This window comes from Alosa alosa, chromosome 13 (genome assembly GCF_017589495.1).
Source record: "Alosa alosa isolate M-15738 ecotype Scorff River chromosome 13, AALO_Geno_1.1, whole genome shotgun sequence".
Taxonomy (NCBI): domain Eukaryota; kingdom Metazoa; phylum Chordata; class Actinopteri; order Clupeiformes; family Clupeidae; genus Alosa; species Alosa alosa.
In genome coordinates, this window is record NC_063201.1 from 25,882,791 (window position 1) to 25,904,509 (window position 21,719).

The 21,719-nt window shown below is 41.9% G+C and overlaps 2 protein-coding genes across 3 annotated transcripts; one reads left to right on the plus strand and one right to left on the minus strand.

Moving 5' to 3' along the window:
• The first annotated feature begins 376 nt into the window (after window positions 1-376).
• On the plus strand, window positions 377-10,797 carry LOC125306484 (engulfment and cell motility protein 1-like). 2 transcript variants are annotated; one of them, XM_048261901.1, is made up of 8 exons: window positions 377-626; window positions 1,023-1,084; window positions 3,640-3,779; window positions 6,731-6,843; window positions 7,788-7,895; window positions 8,254-8,336; window positions 9,490-9,567; window positions 10,107-10,797. In XM_048261901.1, exons 3-8 carry the CDS (start codon window positions 3,646-3,648, stop codon window positions 10,314-10,316), a joined length of 726 nt encoding a protein of 241 aa, XP_048117858.1. In that variant the 5' UTR covers window positions 377-626; window positions 1,023-1,084; window positions 3,640-3,645; the 3' UTR covers window positions 10,317-10,797. The 2 variants fall into 2 exon arrangements, with proteins under 2 accessions (XP_048117858.1, XP_048117859.1); XM_048261902.1 differs by lacking the exon at window positions 1,023-1,084.
• Window positions 10,798-11,898: 1,101 nt separating this feature from the next.
• LOC125305971 (serum paraoxonase/arylesterase 2-like) lies at window positions 11,899-17,641 on the minus strand. The gene is made up of 9 exons (XM_048261072.1): window positions 17,526-17,641; window positions 17,135-17,205; window positions 16,858-16,913; window positions 15,883-16,048; window positions 15,478-15,604; window positions 14,951-15,157; window positions 12,801-12,882; window positions 12,536-12,664; window positions 11,899-12,297 (listed from the first exon to the last, which is right to left on the minus strand). The coding sequence occupies exons 1-9, from the start codon at window positions 17,600-17,602 to the stop codon at window positions 12,136-12,138; spliced, it is 1,077 nt and encodes a 358-aa protein (XP_048117029.1). The 5' UTR covers window positions 17,603-17,641; the 3' UTR covers window positions 11,899-12,135.
• Window positions 17,642-21,719: the final 4,078 nt, after the last annotated feature.

Consider the following 21,719-nt stretch of genomic DNA (forward strand, 5'->3'; position numbering starts at 1 on the left):
AACGGGAACGAGAATAAAAAAAACGGCCTCTCTCCACACCCTTAGTGAGCAGACAGAGAGTGCCACGGCTCCTGTGTTTAGGCAGACAGCCAGACCCCCTAAGCCATCATCCCTCACTCTCCTCATCACCGCCACCCTCACCATCCCCCCACCCCTCTCCACTCCAACTCTCCCCCCCTCCCCTCTCTCCTCCGCTCCTCTCCAACCCCCTCCCCCACACACACACACACACTCTCCTCTCTCCTCTCCTCAGCGGCCCGCCCCCACGTGACCGCTCCTGGCTGCTCATTGGTCTCCAGCACACAGGCCTCTGTCCAATGGGAGCGGCGGACGGGCATAAACAGAAGCATAAGGCTGCATGCTTCTGCCGAGGGAGCTGAGTGGTGTGTTCAGGAGCGCTGCTGAGAGGGGAGATGCTTTCCTTCGCGCATGAGTGAGCCCAGCGTCCCCTCCACTCGCTATTTTCCCCTCTTTCTCTCTCTCTCTCTCTCTCTCTCTATTCTCATTCCTTCTCTTTTTCTGGGACCATCTGCCGCCTTGCTCACTGCCTCAGAAGACAACACACTCGCTTGCTCCTCCTGCTCACCACACACAGGAGAGGGAAGACATGGCTTTGACACTCAGATGTGAGTACAAAAGGCTAGACTGGGAGGGGGGGGGTGTATTTTAGTGTAAACAAAGGAAATATTCTGTAGCTCCAGTACTGAATGACTGGAATAAAAGACTTTATCATATGAGATCACAGCTTCATTAAAACATTTGTCTGTTGTTGGATGATAGATGTGCCATATTTGCATTATTGTAACGGAGAGATGTAGCAGATATTTTGTATTTCCAGTCCTATCCTATGTATACCAAAACAAATGGCAGAAACATTTGGATAATTTAACTGAATTTAAGAATTTTTACTGGAATAATATCTGTTAGATAATTACAATAATGTACACATAGGTTTTGGTAAAACGTTATGTGTAAATGGAATGATGTTTTTTAATATTTGTCGAGTTTGGCTTTACCTTTAGATTCTGAAGTGAAGTTTGGTTTCATATGAGGATGCCACTTTTCCCCTTCTTACTGAGATAAGGTGAGCCATATTATGTGAGCCAATTACATATTTTGCATTTTAGGAGATTTATTATGTGGGAGTGAATTTTATCGCTCCACTGTATTCAGGATTTAAAAGATGGCTAGGGCAATACTGACACAAGCCCTAACTGATGCAGTACAAGAAAATAGAAGGCAAGAAGCAACACTGACAAGCTAAAAATACTCCTACTCAACTCCCACTGTGTCAGAAACATATTGGGCAACTCCTCGGGGATTGTGTCTGGGATGCTAGGATGCTAGGTCTGGGATGCTAGGCACGGTATTGATTATATATTCGATATTGATTATATTGATTATATATTCGATATCGATTGACTTGAACACTTTCACATTTCTCTATACTGTGCATCATCTCTTACCAGACAAGTATGGGAATGCATACAACATCTAATCAATGGAAGGACAAGAGTTGTCTGTGTAAACAACAACAATAACAAAGACAGCGTAGCAGCGCTGGTAAATAGTATGGAGGCTATTTGGAGGCTTCATCAGTGTAATAGGTTTAGACAGGCAGAAGCACACAGTTGAAAGGAGAGAATTTGCAATAAATTCTCTGAGAGGCCACATTGCAATTACCTTGACATTTCATATTCTCAGGGGGGGGGCAGACTGTCCCCAGGTACTTAGTTAGAAAGTCAGATGGATTCAGCTGGAAGGATGTTGCCTGAAGTGCACTAGGTTTGGGGTGGGTTGGGGCAAAGATAGTAGGGCAAGGGAATGTAAAGGGAAGGGCCTTAAAGTTCTTCTTTGTTCATGAGAGCCTACTGTTTAGCACAGAGTGCTACAAAGGGTCTCTTTAAAAACCTAGTTTTATTTGAGTTCTGGGGATATTGCTTGACAACTCTATTGCTATGCCACGAATGGTTTCACTCTCATGTGGATGGATTCATCCATAAAAGATGCTGCACTATCTTCTAAAGCTGGGTTTGCCATGACTGAGCTGAGCATGGCAACTCAAACAGCCACTCACCTTACACCACACACCTCAGCTCCCCGTAAAACCCCCACACACAAACCACACACCTCAGCTCCCCCTCGCAAAACCCCCGCACACACACACACCACACACCTCATCTCCCCGTAAAACCCCCCGCACACACACAAACACACACACACACACACCTCAGCTCCCCGTAAAACCCCCTGCACACACACACACACACACACACCTCGGTTCCCCTGTGAAACCCCAGCACACACACATTCATACTCAGACAACACACTTCCATTCCCCTGAGGAGCCCCCCCATGCACACACACTCACACACACACTTACACCTCAGCATGGCCGCCTCTCTGACCCGACCCTGACATTGTGGGTGTGGTGCGGTGCAGAACAACACTTCACATTTGCTCCTAGCTGCACACCACATGGCGCCACTCTGCGTCTAGCTCAGGAGGATTGTTATTTTGCCCTGCAAATGTGTGACTATGACTGACACCAGAAGGCTTATTCATTCACAATCTGCAATCTGTGGTGGACAGATTGCAGGGCAACAAAACATCATATGTTCAGGGGATGTGAAGTCAGAATGATGAGATAGTATTAGGGACACGTGGATGGGATAAATTGAATAATCTGTAGTTGCATACAGTGTATAGATTAGAAGAAGGAATTTGATTTCTTGAATCACTATGTGGTTATGGGAAGGTGCTGGTTATTTTCCCATTGACACGTGCGATTTAAAACGTGACTTTGCCCTTTTCTTCGCTCTCATTAACAAGCTCGGCGCAGTGCAAATGCACCCTTCACAAGTGATTAAACTAAAAGCACGACCTTGTGTTCATCTTATTGTTAATTAAAGCCGTGAAATGAGATTCATGTCCTGAACACACAGACAGAAAGATCATGCCCCAGTTGACTTTACAAAAGCAGTTAAGCACTACCAGAAAAAAAAAACATGTTCCCTTCATCAGTACTTTTCTCTTGCGTTGACTTGAAGACAGGAGTTCCAAGTGATATTACATGTCCGAGCAGCACTGTGTATTTGATTACGCCCTGTTTATTGACCATTACAGTGATTGCTCTGGTACTTCCAGGCAGCGCCCCCACCCTAGTGTTAACAATGTCAGCAGGCTCATCCTAGGCTCATCCCCCCTGAGCATGTTTATCCAGCGGTGCTGGCGCATTATCGCAGTGGCTGACAGGGCCTGCCTGTGGCTTAATCCCAAATATCCCTTTCAATCCACTCGCCTGACAAAGGTCATGAAATGTAGCCCAGACAGGCACCTCCCTGGCTGCACCCACTGGGTTGGTTTCTCTCTCTCCCTCTCTCTTTCTCTCTCTCTGCGCTGGTATTCCCCAGCGAATGTTCGGGAGTTCCTGAGATCTGGGTCACCACTGTTTGTTCTGTGAAGTAAAGAGTATTATACAGAAAATACATTTGACAGAAATAATGACATTATCCCCCAACACCCCCACCCCCACTTACAGGCACTTACAATGTATCACAGTTTACACCTGAAGCTGTTATCCCCTCAGATTGTCTGGGAGTATCTTTAACAGTAAGGCATCTGAATACCTTTCCACAGGTGCTGATGGTGAAGAGAGAAGAGACCATGCAAGCCACCAGCGTCCAGCCCACCGCAGAAGAGCGCCTCGGGGGTGGTCATCGCCCCTCCCTGAAGTCCGAGAGAACCAACTCAGATGACCATCCGTCCCGGCCCCTCACGTAAGCAAACTGCAGAGCACAACACTATGCACTAAGGGTGCGTTCACACTAGACCGTTTGGTCCAGACCAGAGTCCACTAGAAACGCGTTGTTCACTAAAAAATAAATAAACAAATAAATAAATAAATAAAAATAAACCAGCAAAGAAATCCCCCCCCAGTGTGCCGTGATCCTTCATTTTCCTTTTGGTCTGGGGTCTGTTAGAACTCCAGTGCAGTTTGAATGTTATCTGCTCCAAAACCAGGAAATAAACTCGGGTCAGCAAACAAAAATGTAATGAGAACGGAGACCAGCTGGGTCAGGGCAAGGGGGGGATACGGGGATACGGGGGCACTCAGGTACGGTCCAGTTAAACCGACCCAGTGTGAAGGCAACCTAAAACAGTAGACTCATCAATTGTTTCATGCTGTTTAATGCTTTGTTTGCGCCTTAAAACATGACATTGTATGTACACACAGACCACACATGAGTGAAAACGCATATTGGCAGGCACAGGAGAGGTGTCAGGCCAGCTACGCTTTTCTCACTGTGTACCCCTGGAAGATCAAGGGTAAAGTAGGGCAAAAATATGAGAAAAGTCACGAGAGTGATTGAGTAGGTACTCTGGCATATGTTGAAAACAGTGCATGTCTGTTTTGCGGTGAAAATGTTCCACCTTTTAAAAGTAGGAAATCCAGATTGAAAATGTTCCACCTTTTAAAAGCAGGTGTAATCCAGATTGCGGTTAAATGCATCAATGGGACAAGCTTTCAGAAACAACAGAACCAGTATTAAGACCACCAGCTCTGCTTCTTTGAATCATGTCATCAGCAGCTTTTATAGCCTAGAGCTGTACAAATAGTTAGAGTATAGTCATAGTCATAGTCAAGTTTATTTATATAGCACAATTTAAAACAACCTGTGGTTGACCAAAGTGCTCAAAAAAATAAAACAGATAAATAAATAGATAATATAAGACAAAATGAATCAAGACACACACACAAAAAAACACAACAGGAAAATAGAACTAAAATAATATCTACATATATATAGCCTATAATTACATTCCACAATTCATTTAAAAGCCATTAATAGCATATGTTCTTTTAACTTGGCTTTAAAAGCACCAATAGTTGGTGTAGATCTAATGTGAAAAGGGAGGTTGTTCCACAACTTGGGCCCAGCTACTGAAAAAGCACGGTCACCTTTATTTTTTAGATGACTCTGAGGTACTGAGAGCAGTTGTTTATCTGATGACCTCAGAGTTCTGGGAGGGCAGTGAAAGTGTACAAGCTCACTTAGGTATTGGAGTGCTTGTCCATTTAAAGCTTTAAAGACAAAAAGAAGAATTTTGTAATCTACTCTAAATTAAATTTCACTGGTAGCCATTGCAGAGATTTCAAAACTGGAGAAATCTGTTGTGTCTTTTTAGACTTGGTGAGCAGCCTTGCAGCTGCATTTTGCACCATCTGAAGTCGGGATAGAGTGGACTGAGTGACACCAAAATAAAGGAAGTTACAGTAGTCCAGGCGGGATGAAATAAAGGCATGGATCAATATCTATAGTATATTTTTAAGTAGATAAGAAATACTTCCCTGCATTATCTTGCTGTTTGTTGACATCTTATTATCATATATTGTATAATTTCATGGTCCCTAAACCTTTGATTTTTGTTAATGTGGTCATCGTTTGACTCCATTCAACTAAGTTTGGGATTGTTTTATACGGTTCAGTGTGCACACCACAAATTATGTCACAGAGGGGTGACGGGCAGTGATGAGCAATGTTTATCTGACGAAGAAAAAGTTTAGTACATTTCTAAATAAAATGGCAAGGCACAGCTTTTTGTGGCCAGAAAAGGTCTGTATTCACGCTGTCTTTGTACATCTGCCCCTATGTGCTATGAATATCTTATAAACGTATTCATTTTTCATTCCCTGAACCGTGGAAGCTACTGTCACATCCCTGGCTTTATGGCTTTACTCTCAAATATTAAAATTTTTGCGCTGGTTGATTTTGCTTTGGGTTGAATTTTTATACATGGTCCATATCTGCCCACAGTGATAACAGGGTTTGTTCTGATGAGAACTCTCATGTGTGCATATGGTGTGTTAATAATATCCTGCGCGCGATGTGTATTTATTTATCTCCAAACATTCCACCCTCACTTTTTGCTCCAGTGGGAACATGTCCCTGAGTGTTCATTGAACTGGACATCTTGTCAAATCTCCATGAGCTCCGTTCATAATTCCTCTCTGTTTGCACCTCTGGAAGGAAGTGTGATTTATAGTAGATACATTTCCAGTCTGACGGCTCTAATGGGCAGCATCATGGAACAGATTGAGATCTGAAAGGGAGCCACGTACAGTATGAATGTTGCCGGAATAGTTTTTTACTGCCTAATTTTCTTCCCATATTAATTTGAATCCAATGTGACCTTTACCATTAATCTAGCCTTAAATTTTATTTTTCCTCACTATCCAATAGTAGTGCTATTCTGTGCTGGGGTGCATTGATTGACGGTTCATTGCATTTACCGGTAGGCTTTTTAATCATAACATATTTCCATTCATTCCCTTAATAGGGTCCCCTATTAGTGTAAAGTGAAAGAGCCCAACACAAACTGTTCCTCATAGCAGAGAAGAGAAGTGATGCCTGCTGCTCCCAGTTTCATTTCACCTCTTTAATTTGCGTTCTATAGTGGAAACATCATTAAGAAAAACAGCCATTGCCAACTTTCCCTTTTAGTATGATTGCCATCATTACCCCCATCCAATTTCATTCATCGTCAGCTTGCTACCTCATGTTACACAATCCGACTTCTAGATGGTTTATATGAGGGCAGCAAGGGCCCAAACCGTGTGGCAGCTTGCGTCAGTAGAGGTGATCCGTGTGTGTGTCTGTGCATGTGTCTGTGGTGTGTGTCTATGTGCATGTTTGTGTGCGTGTGTGGGTTTTTTTTTTTATCACAGGGAGCTGCGGGAGAGAATCCAGCCGGAGGTGACTGAGCTGATCAAACAGCAGCGGCTGCACCGTCTATGCGAGGGCACCTGTTTCCGCAAGATCAGTGCGAGGAGGAGACAGGGTAGGACGCTCACTCAGAGTAGCGTACAAACTAGTGTGGCCCTATGACATCTAAAAGGCCCTACTGTGGCTCCAAATAAACACTAATCCCAAGACTTAAAGAAGCATAGTATGATCAAGATTTATGGAGTTACGGTTGAGATGAGTAGATGCTGTGATATTGTATTTTTGAATCAACCGTAAAAACTTATCAAACGTCAACTTATTTTCAAAAGATTTTGAAAATGGTGGATTATAGGTAGTGACCTGGGGAGGATAATCTGTTTCTACAGCCAAGTAATAGCCATGACACTAATGCTTAACCTCTCTTTGTGGGCAACCGAGGGAAGCGACATTTGCTTTTGTTGTACTGTTTCTTTTAGCTTCCTGTATGTAGGACAGGGCAGGATTAGGTATCCTATGTCACCCTACCACCATAAATTCATTTTGTATCATTCATAGTCATTGCAGCGGATATCATAGTTCTGGATGAGAGTGGAAATTTCTCTTCACAAGGATGAGCATTTTTCAAGCATGCTCTGTCTATGTGAGTGTATACAGAGCACTTTTTCCATTCACCAAAATGTGTAAAGGGAATCCTCTGATGTGACTGAACAGAGGTTTAATCAGCTAGCTCAGGTGACTACAATATGTTTTCATAGATTTCCTTCATTTACCATGATGGTGGTGGATGGTAGCATGTGTATGATGGAGGCCAGCTAGTCTTATCAACTGATTCAGAGGATAAAGGGACGGTATGGCAGCTGGGAAACCTGACCCCTTTTTTGAGCTTTTGCCATGATGAGTCACACGTGCACACACACACACACACTGTATTACTGCTATGAATATTGCTATGAGGGATTATTCTTGCACACACACACACACACACACACACACACACACACACACAAAAGAAAACAAAACATTGGAGAAGCAGTAACTCACTACTCTGTTTTTCTGCAGACAAGTTCTGGTACTGTCGCCTGTCTCCGAACCACAAGGTTCTCCACTACGGCGATGTGGATGAGAACACACAGACACAAGTAGCCCACGATTCCCTGCAGGAGAAATGTAAGCACTTCTGCCAATTCCACATATCAACCTTGGAACAGGGGGAGTGGAAACAATGATTGATTGCGAATTTAATCTGGCAATTCTGGTTGCTAAAAGCGTTTTTTGTGCCCACCGGATTTGGCAGTGAAAAGTCCATCATTAAATCAAGGTTTGACAATACTGCCAATAATGTATGTCCTGCAGAGAATGAGCCCAGTTTTTATATGTGAACACCATGCACCTGGCTGCTCGACAAATAATGACTGATTCAAGCGGTCGCATTAATAATCAGATCATTAATCACTGTTCCTGTTGTCGTTTATTAAATGTAACACGGTCATTTGTATTCTTTGATCCCGCCCGGTCCTATCTGCAGTGAACATTTCCGATATCAAGGCTGTACTCACGGGCAAGGATTGTCCGCACATGAAGGAGAAAGGAGCGCTCAAGCAAAACAAGGTGAGCCATCTCTTTTTTTTAGCCTACCACAACTTACTTTACTTTCGCTCATTCATTGCTTGAACATACTGTATGTATGTGCATTTTGTTTCCCATTGGCATCCACTAATTGGCATCCAGTGGCATCCAAATCCATTTGTATCAGTTTGTTATTTGCTTGCTACTTTAGGCTACTACACCTTTGCCTGCTACATCTTGCTCAGTTGTATAAATACATCACAAACAAGAATGTTATAAATAAATAAATTGAATGTGCTATATATAATTGAAGTAAGTTGACTTGGCGACCCATATAAGTAGCCTAATATACAAACAGGAATCCTGCGCCTTAAGCGTGCTGCTGAGGTGTCCTCACTCTGACCTCTGATGTGGAGAGGAGCGGGTTAGGTTGCAGCTTCTCCTGGCGGCAGCTCGCTTGACCGGAGCCGTGGGCCCCAAGCTGAGCGCATGACTCAGAGCTCACACCCCAAACAGAGACAGAGAGAGCCCCAGCTGGGTATCACGGCTCACTAGTAAGCAAGCAGCAGGCGCTTAAATCATTAGCCAGATTAGCTCGCCTAGCCGTAATGATAGCGGCCCAGTCATGAGTAATGCCCCAGAATCCGGCTGGAAATCTCACTTACAGCTCATGATTGTTGTTATTGTTTTTTATATGTTTGGGCTTTTTAACAGGACAGTGGGGAAATGGGTGGGAAAGAGAGATGGGGAGTGGGTTTGGGAAATGGCCTCAGGCTGGACTCGAACCCTGGTCTCTATGAGCACTGAGCCCGTCCATACTAGGGGACGCCAACACTCTGTGCTACGGCTTCTACCATGATTTCTCTTCTTTAAATTTGTAACAATCCCTTTCGGAAAACCAAACAGAAACCGTAAACATTTCCACAAGCCAGGAGCTGATATGATTGGTTACTCTGTAGCGCCAGCCACACATCAATGTCCTTGTTTTTGTAACATCTTGCCCCACTTTCCCAGCGGGAGCTGGCAGAGGACAGGTGAGATTGTGACAGATAGACCATCTGGCGCGTTGCATAAACTCAAGAAGAGATGTGCAAATGGAAACCAGGGGGTTGACGGATGCATTGTGAGCAGTTGCTGTTGTTGGATGGGTGCAGTGCAAGTCAGGGGCTGATGCAAGTGTTTCATCTTGTTTCAGGAGGTGCAGGAGCTGGCGTTCTCCGTCCTCTATGACTCAGAGGCCAGCCTGAACTTTGTGGCACCAGACAAACATGAGGTGAGAGGTGTGTGTGTGTGTGTGTGTCTGTGTGTGTGAGGGAGAGAGAGAAAAGGAGGGAGTGGGCATGTTTATAAATACAGATACTTAATGCGGAATTACAAAAGAATGGAAAAGTCAACAAGAAACGTCACATGCTAGGTAGTAAAACATTAAATGTTTTCAGGAGCAATATCTAGTGTGCAGACCCTATCCGTTTTTAATGACTTACATAAAAATAACAGATGAGACGCTGTTCAGGCACAGGGACAGCTCCCTTGGCCAGAGAAGGACCATTGTCCCGTCTTGAATTTCCCCTTGGGGATCAATAAAGTATCTATCTAAACAGGTGTTTGGGGGTACTACTAACACCACAATTATTTTGCCTTCTTAATAATAATAATTGTTGTACACAAGATTTGGCTGAAAAGAACATCTTGAGTATTGTTACTGCTCCCTGCATTAGATTTGTACTCAAATGTAATGAGAGGTATCTTTGTATTTTGCTTTGTATATTTTAAAGGCACACATTTATGTCTTATAAAATATTGTTCCTACAGTACTGCATTTGGACTGATGGCCTGAATGCCCTACTGGGTAAAGAGATGACTAGCGAGCTCACCAAATCTGACATGGAAACCCTCATCTCCATGGAGATGAAGCTTCGCCTTCTGGACCTCGAGAGCATCCAGATACCAGACGCCCCTCCGCCGGTTCCGAAGGAGCCGAGTACCTATGACTTTGTCTACGATTACAGCCAGCAGACTTAAAGACAGGGGAGACCCCCAAACTGCCCCCCCTCCTCTTCTCCTTGCACTCCCTCCGTAGGTTGGTCATTGAGGAGTCCTGTAGGAAACACTCTTATCTCCTCTGCAAGGCTGTTGTGATAAGTGCGGTGGAGACGTGCCCGAGGCGTCTCGCTGTTCCGTTTAAACCCCTGGACCACTTTGACACAATTTCTCCTGCTGGGATTCCATCCCGGCTGCCCTGTCCTTGTTTCTCTGATAGTAATTGGACAAAGTGTTCTGTGACGGCCAAGTGTAGTCCCCAAGGCTGAATCCACACAGCTCAAGTGCAGAGTGAAGACGCCGGTCTGGACTGATGAGCAGGGACAGAGTGAGGCCAACGCTTTGCAATTGCAGAGACATTCAGCAAATTAGTTACATTTCACAAGACACCATGTAATAAGTATTCCAACACAATTCTGTACTTTTCTGACACTTAATTTAATTAAAAACCAGACAGCTGTTATGTAATGTCTTATTTGTTCTCAGTTTCACCTAACAACTTTATTTGTGATGATTTAGAAATTGTCTACAGAGAATATGTCCAGAATATATCTTTCCACCAGTGAAGCCCCCAACCCCCATTGTGTGTGTGTGTGTCTGTGCCTGTGTGTCTGTGCACGTGTGTGTCTTTGCACGTGTGTGTCTGCGTGTTGCCTGGGCATGTTTACATTCCCAGTGCTTCACTTGTCTCCTCGTCCTGAATATGTCCTGATTCCTAAATCAGTTTGCCCTCATTGAGGCCACAGCTGACAGAGACATTATCAGAACACATTTGACAGTCTGTGGACACTGGTTGTGGAGATCTACATCACAGAGCATTATTTTGCATATTGTGAACCACCCACTCAACGTCTTACAGCCGAGCAGGCTCTGCCTCAACTTGTCTGGAATAACAATAGAACATAGGTTTACCCATGACAGTTACCTACTGGTTTAAAGGAGAATTCCGGTGTGATATTGACCTAAAGTATGTTGAAACATGATACCGTGTGTGAACGTATGTCTCATAGCCCATCTCGGCTTGTCCCCTGCACTCCAAAATCTGGCGCTAGTTAGCCCGATGCTACCAACAGCTTTTTCAATGGTGGTGCTTTCGCATCGGGCTAGCCATGCAAATAAATCACTGTTTTACACCATTTACGAGGCTCAATGTATCTCCACACTTCATTGGTAGACTTCCGAGGGCCCTGACATTTAAAACGAGACATTGAGAACTTTGAAAAAACACTGGTAGTTTACTTAGAAGACGATTTATGCAGACAGTATCTTCATGAAGTTTAGCGTTTGCAGCCATCTTGAATTTAGTCACGATAAATTCGGCTGACAGTAAGAATGAACAGGTATGATAAAGGATCAGATTCCAAAAATAATTCAGTGGAAATGCATGGATTCCAGTTTCTTCCAGTAGCAGCAACTGCTTGAGGGTGGGCCAAATATTTTAAAGGAATGCTTTTGTAGTTGGAAAATCTTGACAGAACACAGGATGTTTGGCTGCAACAAAACATGTACGCTGAGACTCTACGGTTATGAAATGAACTGTAGGTAAATCCAAAACAACATAACATGTAATAATTACAACTTTATTTGGTAAGTAGACCTTAGAACTATTCTGGTTTACTGCACATACGTTTTAAAGTTAAATGGAGTGACTGCCCTCTAGTGGCCATATGAGAAAACAGAATGACAACAATGAACTTCAACAACAAGGGGACATGACATTCCTTCATTTTGTCACTATAATTGCATTCTCAAGTATTAAAAATGTGCTAGCAGATTCAAAAGATCTCAAAAACCATAGAAACTATCTAAGGTCACAGCAGAGGGCTCGTTGATAAACGGTCCCAATGAGAAGTTTGCCTTCATATCTGGCCGCCACAGAAGACCCGATGACAACATTCCCATCATCTTCATATTCCTGGCTTACAATTGGCTGGTCAGAGTGAATGTTCTTAATCCTGATCACCTGGGACATGTGGAATATGTAATCATGTCTCAATATTTTACTGATCACCTGGGACATGTGGAATATGTAATCATGTCTCAATGTTTTACTTCAGTTTCCTCAACAGCAATCTTTGATATGATTATGTAATTGAGATGTTCCCATCAATCCACATCTTAATGATATTATATGTATTTATATGTATTATTATAACTACTACTATTAAGTGAACACACACACACACACACACCATACTTACTTCAGATCCAGGTGGATCGTTGGGATTATCCAAGGCAATTTTTGCTCCGTTTGGGTGACACCCCAGCCATAGGTCGCCAGTGTCAAGATCCACTTCAATGTTGTCGCAAAGTGAATCCACATTGATGGACTGCATTTTTTGTGTGTGTGTGTGGGGGGGGGGATAACAACATTTGTGTTCAACATTGCACAACAGTAACTACTACATTTAAGGATGTTGGGAGGGTGTTTCCATTTACATAGACAGCCTCTTAGAGCTTTCTTACCTTGACAAAGACCAAGAAATCTCTTTTCTGAATCTCCAGGACATCAATTTCATGGTCAAGAATATCAGACACATACAGGTACCTGCAACATGCAGTGTAAAAACAGTTGACTGATGTAATAGTCAATCAATGCACCCTCCGTATTCAAACTGAGTTTAGATGTTTTGCTATGATGTGTATTTACTATGAATACATATAACCAGAGGTGGGACCAAGTCACTGTTTGGCAAGTAACAAGTAAGTCCCAAGTCTTAGCAGTCAAGTCCAAGTCAAGTCCCAAGTAAAGACATACAGTAGAAGGGCGAGTCGAGTCGAAGTCCCAATCTTTTTCAAGTCCTGAACAAGTCATCATTTACTCTTCATTTAATAACGGCATTATTGGACTATCAATCATAATTTTAACATATCAATCTAATCTACAGTATATTTTTTATAAATACAGATTAAAAGATGTTCAATCTTTCTGTCTGGAAATATTTTATGATATACGCATGCGCCCAAACACCTTTAAAGTATTGTGTGTTGTCTCAGAGAAGAAGTGAGATTGAATGATGGGTTTGAATTGTATTAACACGGAAGGCACCACTGTGACCCTAAAGTTGGTAAAGCGCCTTGACTAGTGAGGCATATGAGCATGAGCTGTGTGGATGCCTGAAAGCAGTGCTTGAGTGGATGTCAGTTACAGTATGTCATCATTTTCCTTTAATCACAATGAGACTTAATATTTAAATAAAACAATGTTTAATCTGCATTACAAAACTACATTACAAAAACAGCAGAGTGGAAAGAAAAATATTTTACATTTTGCGGCGTCCACTGTAAGGATAAGTAATAATTTAGGGGCAGCCGTGGCCTACCGGTTAGCGCTTCGGACCTGTAACCTGAGACTTGCCGGTTCGAACCCCGACCTGTAGGCACGGCTGAAGTGCCCTTGAGCAAGGCACCTAACCCCTCACTGCTCCCCGAGTGCCGCTGTTGTTGTAGGCAGCTCACTGCGCCGGGATTAGTGTGTGCTTCACCTCACTGTGTGTTCACTGTGCTGAGTGTGTTTTACTAATTCACGGATTGGGATAAATGACCAAATTTCCCTCACAGGATCAAAAGAGTATATATATACTTATACTTATAATTTGGCTGATGGCATTTCACTGCCCAGAGCAGTTGAGAAAGCTGATGGCTCTGACACTCCCGGTAACACAGGGAAAAAAATAGTCTACTAGGTCAACAAACATTATCAGATCAGGATATAGGTTAGCCCACTTAGTCCGGTGGCAAAATAGGACAATCTTGGCCGTGATCGGTGTGTGATTTATTTAGTTTCTCATGCAGACCGGATGGACAGCCAGTGCCGGTTCAGACCTCCATGGGGCCCTAGGCAAAATCCTGCTAAGGGGCCCTTCTACCTTAACTCTGAGGACCAAAATGTAACCATTTTATATATATATATATATATATATATATATATATATATTATCTGACACCTCAGTGCTCCCAATACAATCATCCCACCCCATCCCATTTTGGGTGTCTACGGAAGTTACCAAATATAGTGTTTTTCCCCCATAAAGGACAGCTAAATGCCCATTTTTGGGTCTGGGCTGTTTGCTTTTGATACTTGCTGTACATATCCCCTTACAAAAATAACTGCAGTTTTTTGCATACGTTCAGTTGTAGGCTAAACCTAAACCATGCTCTTCCTTGAAACACCTTTGTTGAAATGCAAGGTTTAGGAAAAACTGCATTTTCTGGGTTTCGGGGGGCCCAGCGCAGGGGAGGCAGGGGGGACGAGTGTCCCCCGGGGACCAAACAAAAACATTTTCCGTTAAAGTCTAGACTAGTGTGGCTACATGCGCACCAAGTTTCATGTGCCCCCTGGGTTTCGGGAATAGTTGACCAAATTCAGGAAGTAGATGACCGGGGGGGGGGCAATCCCTGTATACATTATAATAAATGTTATTCATGCATTGATACCATTCATGACATTATATCAAGTCCACAAGTCAAATTATAAAGATATAAAGATATATATAGTATAAAGATAAACATCACAGATATATAAAGTATAAAGATAAACATCACAGACACCATCAGCACAGGGAATCCAAATAACAATAACACAATTGTTTATATTGTCAGCTGTTAGAACTAACCTGTGATCTGGGGAAATGTTGATGCCGTTGGCTGAAGAGATGTCCTTGGCCACGACCTTCACCTCATCTGGACTGTAATACACAACATTACACCACGCCAGACCCAGGATGGTCACCAGCATATTCAGGCCCTCATAGTCATGCTGAAAGTAGCGATCATTGGTGGCATAGAATCTATCCACTCCAACGGCAACAATATCATTTACACTGTAACAGGAAAAGGAGAGAATGTAAAATATGTGACTCATGCACAGTAATAAGGGCAACACAACTACAGTCTTTATTCATTTGAGCAACACATACTTATGGAGCAGATTGTGTTCAACATACTTATGGAGCAGATTGTGCTTAACACATACTTATGGAGCAGATTGTGTTCAACATACTTATGGAGCAGATTGTGCTTAACACATACTTATGGAGCAGATTGTGCTTAACACATACTTATGGAGCAGATTGTGCTTAACATACTTATGGAGCAGATTGCGCTTAACACATACTTATGGAGCAGATTTTGTTCAACATACTTATGGAGCAGATTGTGCTTAATGGTCTTGAGGTGCACAATGGACTTCTTCTCCTCAAAGAGTTGAAAGATCTCAATCTGGCTTTTATGGTGCGGATGATTCACAACAAACAAGTAAATTGATCCATCTAAATGAAATGTCAGATATCAGGGAATGATTGTAAAGGTTAATACAATACTATTAACTATAGTATCATCAACTTTAAAGGTAATGAGGCAAAATAGACATTACGTTATTACATGCAAATCAATTTGGTTTGAATTGAAGTTTTTGTTCGAGTATGACCACATAAATATAGAGGATGCTTTCCTACATGTCCCAAATCTTTTATACGCTGAGCAACCCCTGATGACCAGTCAGTCTTTCATGCAATCCTTGCGGGGAACAACAGAACACACTCCGTACCCTTCTCATCGGTGAACACACTGATGCCATGTGGGTTGAAATATTTCTGGTCCAATTCTCCTTCAATGTGAAGAGGCACAGGTGTCAGGTCAGGATCCAGGAGATCCAGGGTATAAATCTTCCCAGGGTCATCAGAATAAGATGGCATACCCGGATACTTTAACCCCTAAGGCACAGGCAGAGTGTAGTTATGTTGCTGTAAGAGGGCATGTCATTATTGCTTATCACTGCTTTTCAACATGCGCAAGCTTGCCCGCAGTGACCACGCTGATTGGCTTATGATGAGTGACATGTCTTTGCTGGTGAGTACAGTGAAAGAAGAGAGATAAATAGGCTAAATAAGAAAATAAATATGATAGGCTACAAAGCAAATAGCCTAATGGAATACACTACGAATTATGCAGAAGGCCTATCTTTGCAACGTTTTGAGGGAAATTCTACCAGAAATTAAAATTTTCCTGGGGGGTATCCTTATTCTTGAATCTAAACATTGAGTCATATGGAGGCAATATTATATATGAGGAAATGAGGAATGCCTATTGCGCCATCTCTAGGGATGTTTTTACTCTAGAATAAAATGCATTTTTGAAAATAAAAGGCTATTTGTCAGGCCCCGTCATATCCCATGTATGGCCGTTATAGCGCCTGACGGTCAGTCAATTAATGGCCATTTCTCTGCCAGTGAAAACTTGGGGACAGTTGTAGGCTAAATTTTTATTTATTATGACCGCCGCGATATAGGTTTAGTCAATTATATACATTTAGTCAGTTAGAGTTTTGTTTCTTCCGGATTTTTTTTTCTTCAGTAATTTTGTGTCAACGATTTTCAGGACACTGAAAGACCAAGGTGCGTCTTTGTGGACGCAGCTCAGTAAGTGTTGTGGTTTTAGCATTTTAGACTGCAAATAATTAGATTATGCATTGGGTAAAAATAAAGAAAGCATTATATGGCAATTAGCCTATGTTTTGACATACTGTGCTGAGAATGGCTAGTCCGTCTCTAAGGATAGTGATGTCTTCTGCTCCAAATTCTGCAACACAAAAATAGACTACAGTATTGAGACAACCTCCAACAAAATTATCTCACTAATAAAATATGGTGTTCACATGATCAACTGCCCAAAATAGCTAGGTTACTAGGCTACACCCCACTTCAGGCAATTCCTAAGAACCTACCCGTCTTAATAGCCTACTTACTACTTCATCAAGTAGAATTCAAGAGCAGTTGTTCAAATACCTACCGCACACTTACCTATGCCCTTAATCGGATGACACTTGTGCAGGTGGTTTCGTTTGAGTTCACGACTTGCAAGTGATAAGTGACTGCAAGGAAAAATAAACTCCGGTCATAACTCGTAATTGATTATTTTCCATTAGCCTTTTGATCTGCAATGCGTTTTAAGGCTATGGAATAGGTAGGCTTGGCCTATACATTTTAAAATCTTGTTTAACTTTGTCAACCTATGAGTTGAGCTTTGTCCTATACTTGCACAACCTAGGCTACTTCCTTCCGTGGCTCACACAGACATAGTCTACGTTGCGTACTCATTCTGCCGTAGCCTAACACAATTCAAAACAAACAACGATAGACAAAAATACAACAGACAGAAATACAATAGAGATAGTTAACTATGGTTACACACTTTAGAGCATTCAGTCGCAATCCAACAAACACTGCACATGCCAGAATAACTACAGACCAAACGAGACATCTCCCCATGATTGCACAGAAAATACCATGGCAGGCTTGCCTATTAGGTCATAGGTTAACTATTTGCCAATGATCGGAGTCATCGGACCATCCCTAACCTGTCAGCCCGAAATCTGCACTGCTTTTCAGTGCATATTAAAGTATACAGATATACAAGCAGGACAACACACTTCATTCAGATGTTAATGATTTTTTGAAAATATCTATTTATTTCACATGAATAAATGTATGGCAGATATTTCTTTTAAAACCACAAAAAGTAGCTCCAGGGATGGGCAGTATTTATAATACATGTATTTAAAGTAAATATTTTAAATCCAAAATACTATTTTGTAATTAGTTTTATTGAGATGATGAAAATGCCTTCGTATTTTGTATCAAAATACTTGTGATACAAAGTGTCACTGAGTGTTGTGGATTTTTTGTATTTTCAAAATACTGTAAAATACTTTCTGTGAAACACTGTGATGACATCTAGTATCTATAAAGCACAAAATCTGTCTCTGTCGGTCTGTGGCACCCTCACATGGTCAAGCCCCTCTACTCCAGTAGAGCGTTTATTATGACCGCCGCTAGCGAAGCGGTCATATTGGGATTGTCAAAGTTTTTTTTTTTTTTCTACTATCTACTTCCTGAATTTTTGGTCAACGATACCTGGGACACCAAACCAAAAAGCAGTTTTTCCTAAATAACTACCTGAACCGTGGCACTGAGGATGAACAATCTTTTATGGTATGTTGGTCTCAAGGGCCCACATCAATCTGGCCCATTATCACTCATTTGTGATTTGCACCCCAGTAAAAAATTAAAATGCATTATTATTCTGCTTTAATCGCCCCTATTTTCAGTTAAGATGTTCAGAACTGCACCAAATTTTATGTGTATTATTGACCTGGCATTCTCTGGGGGTATGCCAAGTTTAGTAGAATTTCATCCATAGGGGAGTCTAAAAAAAATTAGGTTATGTGTACATTTAGTGACTGTACACTCATTGGCCTGTGGATGGCGGTGCACACATATACACATGCACACACACACAGGCACCCACATACTATTGGTATTAGAACTGCCGATACATAATTACAAATTCAGTAGGATTAGAAGAAAGCCAAAATAAATATTCATCATCATCATCATGGCTGCATTTCCAGTATTGGCTATAAGTAGTCGTTTGTCCACTAGATGGCGCATCGTTGCAGTGAGACGTAATTTTGTTGGAAGTTAAAAGTGGGTTGGAAAAACAATGGACACTTCCTACAAGGACTGTAGTTTACCAGAGAACGTCTAATAAGGATAGGATGATGTTCACATGAAATGTAATTCCCATTTCTTATTGAAGCCGAAATAAATCTGAGGATGTTTATCGGACATGCTAGTACTGCAGGTACGTTAATCTTATAATATCAATAAGGACCTAGGTAATGTTACCGTTAGCGTTGGTTGAGTGATGGAGGCCAATTTGACTGATTGCATTTGTAGAAAACTATAAATGCGGTTATACCAAGCAAATTGATAGCAGCACTGTAATTGTATCTTTCGACTGTCATTTGTTGCACGTGCTACAAAAATCATTCTGTGCAATGGAAGATTTACCAACATTACACTGGTCTGATGCAGTTTTGCCTATACATGAATGAGACTGAGACGCCTGTTTATTTTGTTTTAAGTGCGTGCAGGGTGTGAGAGGGGAATCGATGTGCTTTGATTCCAGCTTGGTAGTTGTAGTCTGTGAAATTAAAAAGCACGTGTGTGTGAAGTATCCAAACAATGACACCTTCATTTCATTATGGCTGCTTTAGCAACACACCTTAACCCCCTTAAGTGAACCCAGCCTGATCTGCCGGCTTTTTATTTTTTGATTTCTTAAAAGATTGAGCTTGGTCTGGTGAAAGCCAGACTAGCCATGGAGCTCAGTTACACAATGCAAGGGAACATAAATCAGCCTATATTTGCACGAACAATAACGGACAACAGCTCTTCAACTTTGGCCCGTTAAAATGTGTAGAACAGTCTAGCGACGCATTTCATCAAGGCCCATATGGACATGTCAGTTATTTGCACCACTGGTTAGATGTAAAACAGCATTTCGTTTCGGACTACTGTTACTTAATTTGTGCATTAACAATAACGTTTCAGACTACTGTTACTTAATTTGTGCATTGACAATAAAGTATTACATGAACTAAAGAGGATTAAAATCTTATGTAGAAGAAGAAACATTCACAAAAAATCCATCCATCCAAAAATGACCTTTGTTTTTGATAGCTGTTGAAAACGGCATGGAACTGACAGAGATGTTTTTGTTTATAAATAAATAAATAAATAAATTAATTAATTAAATAAATAACATTATGCTGATACCTTTTGCTTTTCCCAAATACAATGTAGCCTACAGATGTAAGTGACCTTTCATCAATCCAGTTGCAATGGATGAACTGTGATGAACTGCCCTACTTGTGATTGTTTAGAGATTTTAAAGGTAACAATGCTACATCTTCTTTGGCTATTCTACAATCTATTTACCTTTTCAGCACCAGTAGGCTACTTTCTGTGCAGCCGCACACACACACTCAGGCATGCCAAACAAGCATACACAAAAGTTTCAAGAGTGGGGGATGGAGTAAAATATGGAGACAAATTGAAGTGTGATTTCTTTTCGCGGAACGGATGTACAGGACTGAGCGGCGGTCATATTTTGTACCGCTATGCAGTACATCTAGTTTTCCTTTGCTGGACTGATTACAGTTTTTTCTGATTGCTTAAGCACATTTTTTGTAACTATGGCTGTTTTTGAAAAACTTTACACACAAATAAGAAAACCTTTCACCTAATCATCCAGACATTGCAGTTCTCTTGCAAAAGCTAACACACCTTGCTTAACTCTTCACACTTTCGTAAAAATTATGTTTTCGTATCAAACAGTAAACATAAGCCATCACAATAGTAAGCACACAATGTGCCAACTACACACTGATGTGAATAAAAAACACAATTGGCTTTTGCTTTCCCTGTGCACAAGGTACTATGTCAGTTTGAGGTCATACTTTTGTCATAGATCTGTAAACATGGATCCAAACTTCAAGTATTGGTGTTTATTTACACACATCAAAACAAACACAAGTGTGTTTTTCAAGTCAAAACACAAAATAGCAATTTCACTGAGACAAAACAAATCAGTCTACATTGGGTCGTCTCTCTCAAAATTTTGTCTACATGACATGCAATATCCTAGTCCAAGGCACCGGGGAAAATATTTTCTGGAATGCCGTATCCAGGCCTGACATGACAATATCCCCACATACTGATATTTTTGCGTGTAAAAAGGCTATTTCTTTCTCTTCTTACCCTTCCTCTTCCCCCTCCTCGTCCTCTTCTTGCTCCTCCTTGTCCTTATCCAGTAAGTCAGTTAGTTAGTTTATTTGTCCTTACATAGGAAATTTGTTTTCACATACCATACCATACAAGCCTCACAGACATGAAATACATATACACACAGTCACGGTTCTTCACCCACCACCCACCACCCTGCCACCACATACCCCACCCACATATATCACAACAGCACACAAACAGCACATATACATCACATTACACAGATACAAACAGGAAAACCATCACCAGTTGACATTACAGAGGAATGAGGGCGGCACAGTGATCCATCACCGCTGTGATCTGTTGTTAAGTGCTGCTATTGCAGAGGGCACAAAGCTTTTCCCAAAGCGTACCCTATACCCCAGCCCTATATCTGCGTTTTGATGGAAGCAGAATGAAGAAGGGATTGAGGGGGTGGGTGGGGTCATGAGCGATGGTCCGTGCTCTGTTCTTGGTGAGTGTGCTGTTGAGGTCTGATAAATTAGGGGTGGGGAGGCCTATTGCTTTGGCTGCGGTATGGGTGATGCGTGTGAGTCTGTTTCTGTTGGCAGCAGTTAGCATGTTGAAAAAGCAGGAAAGGCAGTAGAGGAGTATGGGCTGGACTATGCTTTTGTACAGGAGGAGCAAGTGACAGGGGGCAACAGAAAGTGATCTGAGCTTATGGATGGCATAGAGTCTCTGTTGACTGCGTTTTTGTATGTCAGTGGTGTGTTGCTCAAAGCTGAGTTTATTGTCCAGGGTGAGTCCAAGGTAT

Coding starts and splice junctions, on each gene's coding strand:
- LOC125305971 (XM_048261072.1), bottom strand. CDS start 17,602: ATGGGGAGATGTCTCGTTTGGTCTGTAGTTATTCTGGCATGTGCAGTG. Junction 17,206..17,525: donor TTGCGACTGAATGCTCTAAA/GTGTGTAACCAT, acceptor TTTTCCTTGCAG/TCACTTATCACTTGCAAGTC. Junction 12,298..12,535: donor ACGATCCACCTGGATCTGAA/GTAAGTATGGTG, acceptor CACATGTCCCAG/GTGATCAGGATTAAGAACAT.
- LOC125306484 (XM_048261901.1), top strand. CDS start 3,646: ATGGTGAAGAGAGAAGAGACCATGCAAGCCACCAGCGTCCAGCCCACC. Junction 6,844..7,787: donor CAGTGCGAGGAGGAGACAGG/GTAGGACGCTCA, acceptor GTTTTTCTGCAG/ACAAGTTCTGGTACTGTCGC. Junction 8,337..9,489: donor GAGCGCTCAAGCAAAACAAG/GTGAGCCATCTC, acceptor ATCTTGTTTCAG/GAGGTGCAGGAGCTGGCGTT.